This window comes from Protobothrops mucrosquamatus, unplaced genomic scaffold (assembly GCF_001527695.2).
Source record: "Protobothrops mucrosquamatus isolate PMUCROS unplaced genomic scaffold, P.Mucros_1.0 scaffold45, whole genome shotgun sequence".
In the NCBI taxonomy this organism is placed as follows: Eukaryota; Metazoa; Chordata; class Lepidosauria; order Squamata; family Viperidae; genus Protobothrops; species Protobothrops mucrosquamatus.
In genome coordinates, this window is record NW_015386427.1 from 6280795 (window position 1) to 6291061 (window position 10267).

At 40.2% G+C, this 10267-nt stretch overlaps 1 protein-coding gene and 1 pseudogene across 1 annotated transcript in view; both read left to right on the plus strand.

The window, feature by feature from the left end:
• Positions 1-2545, plus strand: part of LOC107283619 (protocadherin alpha-5-like) — a 7679-nt gene extending 5134 nt beyond the window's left edge. The window contains exons 2-3 of the mRNA XM_015811548.1: positions 7-1869; positions 2471-2545. Coding sequence (XP_015667034.1) covers positions 7-1869; positions 2471-2545 — 1938 coding nt within the window. The remainder of the gene's footprint in view (positions 1-6; positions 1870-2470) is intronic.
• Positions 2546-9372: 6827 nt separating this feature from the next.
• The window catches only part of LOC107283620, a 20163-nt pseudogene continuing 19268 nt past the window's right edge, over positions 9373-10267 (plus strand).

Genomic DNA, 10267 nt, shown 5'->3' on the forward strand with positions numbered 1-10267 from the left:
TACAAGCTCAGCATGAATAACTATTTTGTTCTTGATTCAGGAAGTGATGAAGATGAGAGCAACTCTGTGCTACTTGAACTGAAGATTCCACTTGACAGGGAGGAGAGCCCTGTGCATCATTTAGTACTGACAGCAACTGATGGGGGTGAACCAAAACTCACAGGAACTGTTCAGCTGGTCATCAATGTGCTGGATGTTAATGACAATCCTCCTGTATTTAACCAATCTGTTTATAGGGTAAAGTTGCTAGAAAATACAGCTAATGGGTCCTTAGTTATTACTCTGAATGCAACAGACTTAGATGAAGGGATAAATAGAGAAATTATTTATTTTTTTAGTAATAGCCTACCTCTACATGTCACAAAGATATTTAGTATAATTTCTGATACTGGGGAAATTAGAGTAATTGGAAAATTGGATTATGAAGACATTAATTTTTACGATCTTCAAATTATTGCAGAAGATAGAGGGAATTTTCCACGGTCAGGGCACTGTAAAGTTCTTCTTGAAATACTGGATACAAATGACAATATTCCTGAAATATCAGTGAATTCCCTTTCAATACCTGTTGTTGAAAACTCACCATCAGGGAGTGTAGTGGCAATACTCAGTGTTTCAGACAAGGATTCTGGCATCAATGGACAAATCAACTGTTTCCTCTTTCCCCCTGGAGTACCCTTCAAACTCGAGTCCACATTCAAGAACTACTACTCCATGATTGTTGGTGCAGTCCTAGATCGAGAGCAGGTGGCTGAGTACAGGATGGTTGTGACAGTGGAAGATCAGGGCGTTCCACCCCTGTCTTCTAGCATCAGCCTCTTAGTGCCTATCAGTGACATAAATGATAATGTTCCAGCCTTCACACAGCCCTCCTACACAGTCTTTGTGAAGGAGAACAATCCTCCTGGTGCTCACATCTTCACAGTATCTGCCTTGGACCCAGACGTTGCTGAGAATGCCCTGATCACCTATTGGATAGATGAGAAGCTGTGGCCATTGTCAAGCTACATCTCTGTACATTCGGAGAGTGGAAAGCTCTATGCTCTGCAGTCCTTGGACTATGAGGAGTCGAAACTGCTGCAGTTCCAGGTGAGAGCCAAGGATGCTGGAATGCCCTCCTTGTGTGGCAATGCGACCATTCAGATCTTTGTGCTGGATGAGAACGACAATGCACCTGCCGTGACAGGATCATCAGAAGAGAACCTGATTCTTCTAGTGGTCCCCGTGATGCCTGGGCATATTGTAGGCAAGATCCATGCCTTGGATGCAGATTCTGGATACAATGCCTGGCTCAGGTACGAACTGCTTGAAGAAAGCAGCGGTCCATGGTCTGTGGGCCAGTATAACGGTGAGGTGAGTACCAAATATCCTCTGGATGAATCAGAAGGAGGCAAAATCCAGAGGGTTCTGGTTCAGGTGAAGGACCATGGGAAGCCTCAGCTCTCAGCCACAGCCACATTGAGTGTGTCACTGGTGACAAGTGGTCAGACAATCAAAACGGATATTAATCTTCGAAGGTCAGGGGAGAGCTTTGTGCCTCTGGTGGACTCGATCAACGTCTATCTGATCATTGCCATCTGCTCTGTTTCCAGCCTCTTCTTGCTGGCCACTCTCATCTACGTGGCCCTGCGATGCCACTGCAAGGCAAAGGAATCCATGGTTTATGGCCCTGGCATGGCTACCCTGGTCTGTGCCAGTGAAGTGGGCAGCTGGTCCTATTCCAATCGCCACAGCCACATCCTGGCAGGTGTGAGCACAGAGGCTGGTGCCAAGAGTGACCTGATGATTTTCAGTCCCAACATTCCCAGTTTTGCAAATAATAGGGAACATAAGAATGAGGCAGAAAGGCCCCCAAATTCATCTAAAGAGGTAAGTTGTGCTGTTTATAGAATCCTTGACATTCGGACAACATTAGATTAGTGTGGTACCTGGGTAGGATCAGTTAATACAATACTGATTTTTAAATTATATATCAGATTTAATTTGATAGTTCTGTAAGTAAATACATAGCTCTCTTTCTGGTTTATAAGTTTTAGCTAAATGAACAAATTCATTTTCTAATCATTTTCTATTTCTCAGAATTGTTTTTTAATGGGAATAGCTACCGGAATATACACTTTGCAGTTGTATTAATAGTCTGCAATTTTTTCTTCTAAGAGAATAATGATAAATATGGTCTTTATATGTTCTGCTACCATACTCTTCATTTTTTAATTCACATACTAAAGAGGTGATATATTTAAAGTACTTAACTACATTCATTAAAATTTAACAAATCTGTGTTATCCCTTCTTCTATCTTATCATATATCCCTTTCATTTTGAATGGGAACAAGAAACGGAACACTGATACATGCACAAAGTAGGTTTCAAGTCTTGATAATAAGCAAATAGCCCTGACAATATATTATTCTGTTTATATTTTATTTTGTATACAGGTAGAAAATTGGTAATGATTTTTTTCTTGATAGTTTCATCCTTTAATCAGTCCAGAATGGATTTTCAAGCTGATGCCTCTTTTAGGAACAATATTTAAGGCTGATTAACTGCAAATTTATTAAACATCATTTAACAGCTTGATATACAGAAGTATTAATGCATACATTTGTTGGAATTTTTAATCTTTTTTGTTATCTTGAAAACAGAATTATAATATTTTAAGTATTTGGAGAGGACTAATAAATTATTATTATTATTGTTGTTGTTGTTGAGTTAGAAGGGACCTTGGAGGTCTTCTAGTCCAACCCCCTGCTCAGGCAGGAAACCCTGTACCATTTCAGACAAATGGCTGTCCAGTCTCTTCTTAAAAACTTTCAGTGTTGGAGCATTCACAACTTCTGGAGCCAGGTTGTTCCAATGATTAATTGTTCTAATTATATTTGGTGATTATGCTTAATCCCTTGAATAAAAATCATCAAGGGATCACTTTACAATATACTTTAATTTAGGCATTTACTACTTTAAATGGCTTTTTAAATCTTGAACATGCATGACGTTGACTGTTGAATCATAATGCTGTTGCCACTTCTGAATTACCACATTTTTTTTGATGTGTTGAAAAAATCAGTAGAAATTTCTTTGGCAAGATCCCTCCCAACTGCTATATTTTTTTCTATTAATATATGAGCATGTTTTCAATGTAGTATGGCCTTATTCTGCTAAAAGAAAAACTCAATGTAACATCTAGCTCAAATCCAGTTATCCAGGGGAATAGATGAAGTATGAGGGTAGTGGAGAAGGAAAAATATAGCAATGTTCAAAACATTAGGATTTGAGTAACTAATAGTATGAAGATTTTAGCAAACTTTCCCATCTTCTCATGTTAAAGATGTGAGGAACTCTCAGCAACGAGTATGCTGGCAAGGGAGGTTAAAGTCCGTATGCCTAGAATTTTCTGAGGTTGAAAAAGATTACATTGGAATAGCTCATAATCAATCAATGTATAAAAATAAGCATGGACTTTTCAAGAATAAGCTTAGTTTTTAATCAGATTATTTCCTTGGTAGATTGGTAGGAATAGTTAGACTCTCTCAAACAGAGGTGAATACATGGATATGTCAATGGAGTTTTTCTTAGAAGCATTGCAGAAGTGTTTTGCCACTGCCTTCTTCTAAGATCATTTTTCAATATTCCTATCAAGCCTCCAACACTGAGATGACCCGGTGGTTTCCATCCAAGTAATCACCTGATCCAAGCCTGCTTTACTGACCAATATTTGGAAGTAGATAGTAGGATTCCAGGCTTTACATAGCTGAAAATGTTTCCTTTAAAAATTGCTTTAGGAATCAGAAATAAAGAGAAAAAGAGGTACAGAAAAAAAAGGAAAAAAGGAAAAGGAACATGACTCAAAACACACACACACAAGACATGCTTTAAACAAAACACTACACAAGATAATATTGATCAACCAACCTTTCTATTTTATCAATAAAGGACCAGTTCATAAGTAGTCTATGAGCACAAATCAGTCCAAGATTATATGTGCCGACTCAGATATGATAGCTTTATAGAAAAATAAAGTATATACCACAAGGACTTATGTCTTGGAGCAGTTTACAATTATCTTCAATATACATAATAAAATCACAATAAGAATGTACTGGATATCCCACCATGGGCTACTGTTTAATATGATGCTTATCCAGGTTTATGCTCTAACCGATGCAAGTTTGAGGAGTTTTATGGTCACGTTCAATCTGAAAACAATAAAACTTGCAAGCAAAGTAGCTGCTTATGCTTTGAGATTGGAACTCCACAGTCAGAAATTGTAAGAAGAAAAACATGGTTGGACTCAGTGGCCTAGTAAATAGAAATGAAGCAGAAGAACACCTTATAATTGTCTATCAACTCTTCATTGCTAATACTTTCGGCAATCAAAACAATGTATATATACATAGACATCACCAAATGGAGCACATAGATATCAAAGTGATAATATTATTGGTACAAGGAGGCGAAGAATTCAAAATAACCAAGATTTAGCCAGAAGCTGACTATGGAACAGATCATGAAGTCCTCATGTGCAAGTTCCAAATCAAGCTAAAGTGGAAGAAGAAAGCCCAAAGTTTCCATTATATGATCTTGAACTTATACCCACCATTTTTAATGAAAACATCAGAAATTGCTTTGAATTTCTTTGTTTTCTTGGCAGCCTTGGCTTTGCTTGTTTTCTTGGCTATCTGAAGTATTTACAAGAGCACTCCAACACCAGTGGTCAAAAGTGTCAATCTACTTTCTTCTTTATTAAAGTCCAATTTTTGTTTCCATATAATCAATACAGGGAAAATCAAGGACACACCAAACATTGGAGCATCTTTTCCAAGACCTTCATTGCTTCCCTATCAAGTGGTGGTCTGTAACATATTTCTAGCCTGTGGATTCCTTTATTTGATCCTAAATGGCAGAAACTATCTATCAATTCAGTACTTTAACCCAGGGCTTTTCAACCAGTGGTACGGGTACCACCTGCGGTACATTGGCACGTGGCAGGTGGTACGCGACCATCCTAGAAAAGTGGTAACGGGAAGGGGAATGAGAGCACCGCCAGGCGGGCAGGCAGGTGTCTTGTCGGCTGTGCCTTGGGGGGCCACTTTTTTCAGTGCCATTGTAACTTCAAACAGTCACTAAGCAAACTGTTGTAAGTCGAGGACTACCTGTACTTTATCACTTTTTTCCTTTTTTTTGTCATCAAGTTTTTGACACCTTGCTAGGCAACTGGTGGTACTTGGATATTGCCATATCCTAAAAGTGGTACAAATGGTGAAAAGGTTGAAAAGCCCTGTTTTAACCATCAATTGTAATGCTAGTTGCTGTACTTGTCATTAGTTTGATCCTTTTCATATTTAATCTTGTCACATATTTTTCACTGTGTTCCTTGACTTAATGAACTTTCAGCCATCAGAGTAGAGTCATCCTTCTTCCTTCTCTCTTTGATCAGTTTCCAACCATTGTTTCTTGTCCTGCCCTCTGCTGCTTTGGTGAATAGCATGACCTCCTCTTCTTTGTGGCAGCCCCTCAAATACTGGAATACTGCTATCATGTCTCCCTTATTTCTTCTTTTCTTTAGACTAGCCAAACCCAACTTTGCTTCAGTCTTCACACAAAAAGAAACTACTGCCCATCATACCCCTCAAAAAAAAACCCACTGCAAAAGGCAAACTAGAAACAAAAATTAAAACAAGCAAGAAAATTGGTAAGAGAATACCTATCCAACCTTGACAAATATAAATCACCGGGACCCGACAGATTACATCCCAGAGTTCTGAAGGAGCTGGCAGATGTTATTTCAGAACCATTGCACCACATCTTTCATAAATCCTGGAGCACCGGGGAAGTACCTGAGGATTGGAAAAGGGCTGATATGGTTCCCATCTTCAAGAAAGGGAAATAATGGACCCAGGAAACTAAAGACCAATCAGTTTAACATCAATACCTGGGAAGATCCTAGAAAAGATAATTAAAAAACAGATCTGTGAACAACTAGAAACAAACAAAGTTATAACTAGTAGCCAGCATGGGTTTGTTAAAAACAGATCATGCCAAACCAATCTTATTTCATTCTTTGAGAAAGTGACTAAACTAGTAGATCAGAGAAACGCTGTGGACATACTTAGATTTCAATAAGGCATTTGATAAAGTAGATTACAACCTACTCCTTGGTAAGCTAGAAAAAGGTGGAATAGACAACATCACCACCAGATAGATCTGTAGCTGGCTGGCAAACCATGCTCAACGAGTAGTTCTCAATGGCACTACATCCACATGGAGAGAATTAAGCAGTGGGGTACCACAAGGTTCCGTCTTAGGCCCAGTACTCTTCAATATCTTCATCAATGACTTAGATGAGGGAATTGAAGGGGAACTCATCAAATTTGCAGATGACACCAAACTATCAGGAGTATCCAACATCCCAGAAGACAAACTCAGGATCCAAAAAGATCTTGACAAACTTGAACAATGGGCCCTATCCAACAAAATGAGTTTCAATGTGGAGAAAAGCAAAGTTTTACATTTAGGCAGGAAAAATCTAAGGTACAAGTATAGATTGGGCGAGACCTGATTTAAAAACAGTAACTGTGAAAGGGACCTGGAGTCTTAGTGGACGATCACTTGACTATGAGCCAGCAGTGTACAGCAGCCACCAAAAAAGCTAATACAATCCTGGGTTGTATAAACAGAGGCATAGAATCAAGATCATGTGAAGTATTAGTATCGCTTCATAAAACTCTAGTAAGACCACACCTGGAATACTGCAGCCAAGTTTGATCGCCATATCACAAAAAATATGTTGAGAGTTTGGAAAAAAATCAGCTTTATGTCTAGTTCCCTCCTCCACCTTTCATAGGTTTCATCCCACTAGGTTTCTGTAATGCCAACTATGTCATTCCCTCCCTCGTGTACTATTGCTTCTAGTTCATCCTGTTTGTTTCCCAAGCTTTGAGCATTTGTATATAAGCATTTAATACTTTTATGCCTGTCCGTGGGTATGTTTCCTGCATCTCCTGATTCTTGTTTGAATTTTTCTTTTTTCTCATCACTGCCTATCTCATTGTTTGATTTGTTTTCTTGGGATTTGTGATTGTTTTTGGGTTTTAGAGATTCTGAAGATTGGTCACCTTTCCCCCTCAATTTTAGTTTAAAGCCCTCATGGTGAGTTGGGCCAGTCTTTTTCTGAATACATTTTCCCCTGTTTTCGTGAGGTGCAGCCCATCCCTTGCCAAGAGTTCTTTGCGCAGGAAATGCAGTCAATGATCCAGGATACCAAAGTTTTCTTGGGGACACCAACCCTTTAGCCAATGGTTTATTTCTAGAATTCTTTTTCCCCTCAGTGGGTGTTGGCCTTTCGTTGGGCGTACTGATGAGAACACTATTTGTGCTCCTAGCTTCTTAACTTTATTGCCTAATTGTTTATAATCTCTCACAATTGTACTCAGGTTCTTTGTTGTGTCATTCATCCCAATGTGAAGGAGGAGGAAAGAGTAATAATCTGTAGGCCTAATTATTTTGGTTAGGTTCTCAGCCACATCTTTGATTTTTGCTCCAGGGAGACAACGTACCTCCCTGGATTGTATGTCTGTTCTGCAGATGCATGATTCTGTTCCTTTGAGGACAGAATCTCCTTTTACCAACACTCACTTTCCTTTTTGGGGGGTTGCAGTCTGGGGTGCTTTTCTCAGGTGTGTTTATCTCAGGTATGTTTGTTGATGTGACTTTTTTTAGGAATATTTGAAGTGACTTTTTAAGGGATATTTGAAGTTGTTTCTTTGTTAGGTGTCTGCATGTTTTCTTTCAGGGGGAATTTGTGGGTCTGTGTGTTTCCATTTAAGGGGAGAAATTGATTGCTCAGTTTTAATGGGGCTGCTTCTGGTTGGGTTTGATTGGCCAGAAGGGGTTTGTTAGTTGTATGCTGCTTCTTTCTTTGAGTATTGTGTTTCCTTCTATGTGTGACATACCCCCATTTGTCTTCCTTCAAGGGTTTATCAAATCCTCTGGAAGTTATTTGTTCATTATTTGATTTGGTTCAGGTAGAGCTTTCTTTTGTACGTTGGGGTTTGGCTAGAGTTGCCTCTAAGTTCCTTACTTTTTCCTGTAGTAGTTCACATAGTTTACATCTAATGCATGTATAGTTTGGGTGTTCTTTGGGCATAAGCACATACATGGAATATGTATTGCATACCACAATAGTGTCAGTCACCTGTTCCATGAGTTTGTTGTTTGAAAATCCGTCTTTTTGGTTGGTGATGTACTTTGCTGTTAGCCTTGTTTCTAGCTTCTCCGTTCAGCCAGGTTCTCTCGAGCTGCCGGTCGGGTCCTCCGCTGCTCCGCTGCCTCTGTTGTGCTGCCTTGCTGCTGCCTGTAGGCCTCCCAGTCTGCTGCCACCGCCTGCCACCTCTGCACTGCCCACAACCATCTCTCCATCCGTTGCTCTCTGCTGCTGCCGCCTGCCACCTCTGCGTTGCCCCCAGCTGCCTCTCCATCTTTGCTTTCCACTGCCTCTGCCCACTGCCCCTGCACTGCCCCCAGCTGCCTCACTGGCCTGCAGCTCTGCGTTGCCACTGCCTTTGCGCTGCCCCCAGCCGCTTCACTGTTCTGCTGTTCTGTGCTGCCGCCGGGCACCTTCTCACCACCGCTCGAGCTGCTGGCGCACCGGTCTCCACTTCGTTGGGCTGGGCTGGGTTGCAGTGCCGCTGGGCCTTTCAGGTAGGCCTCCATTGGCCTAGAAGTCCTCCAACGTCCCCTTTATGATCCTGTGCGGCTGCTCTATCGGATGGCAGGGCGCTCCAATTCCTCCTCAATGGGCTTCCAGTCTCTTGGGTAGGCCTCTCGGGTGCAGCTGGGCCCCTCTCAGCAGGCAAGTTTGCCATAGGCCGCCACTCTTGTTGGTGTCTTCCTCCTAACCTCTTGAATCTTTCCTCTTCTTTTCCCTTCTCCAGTCTTTTTTCCCCTCAATGACCTATCTTTCCTTCTCAACCTCTCCTCCTACCATTTTGTCTTAATTTAATAGTCACTTTTCTCCCCACGATGTAACCATGCTTCCTCTGTTGCCGCCATCTTGATATTTCTTAATGAAAAGTGGTTTACTTTTATTTAACAAAATAAAACTTCAGAAGAACTTGCAACCATAAAAACTGAAAAATTGCAGAATGAAAAAACAAAAAGAAAAAATGCATAGAGGTACACATGCATAACAATATACATATTTTTATATGAGTGAACAATGGGCACTTCAAAACAGTCTTTGAAATGGGATTCATTAGTTTATTTAATCCTGATTCTGAGGCCCCTTATGCTGACCCCCCTCTCACTTCATAGAGCTGACTTTAGAAATTCCAGTCTGGATTGACAAGAGAGCTGGATTGGTGCTTTCAAGACAATGGCCACCACAGGTCATTCTTCTGTTTGTTGGTTTTCTCGGTCGTGGAGACAGGCAAATGTTGCGTGCTAGCCCCTATGTGTGTAGGTCTCCCAGTATCTTTCTTTTAACTTTATGGATAGTTCCCTCTTAACTAGTTCCCATTCTTTTCCTTTGCTTTCATAGATATGTGCACCTATGGATACCTTCATAGTCCATTCCATGTTCCCTCCTTTGATGCTAATTTCTTTTCATTACATTCCCCCCCTTTTATTGCAACATCATTACTTCGATGCTGAAATGATTATATTAAAGGAAACAGATTGTTCCTTCATTGCTACATGTCACTGCAAGACCATGAAAACTTTGAAGCAAGGAAAAAAACCTGATGATTAAACTTCTCTAAAACAAAATGGCATTTACTGAAATCTTATAGCTTTATTCCACTATGTTGCCACCGAAACATTTTTTTTAAATAAAGAAAAGGGAAACTTTCCTTATTGTGCAAAACTCTATATTGATTATAGAATGGAAAACAAGGGAAACGTTAAACCCATTTGGGACACAAAGTGTGGGCATTGGGAAAATTAACAATTGAATGTAAGGGCAAGCTTCTAGAATCTAGAGCAGGGGTAGGCAACCTCGGCTCTTTTATGACTCATGGACTTCATAGCTGGCTCAGGAATTCTGGGAGTTGAAGTCCATGAGTCATAAAAGAGCCGAGGTTGCCTATCCCTGATCTAGAGAATGTGGGAAAAAGGGAAGGAGGAATATTCATTGATTTAATCAGCCATTTTTACATCAACCACTTATTTGTGAAGGGAAGGATAGCATGAGATGCAAACAATCACACACCTCATTGCTAGGAATCGAAATAAAAGTACCTATCCATAAAAAAGGGAACAAATTAATGTAA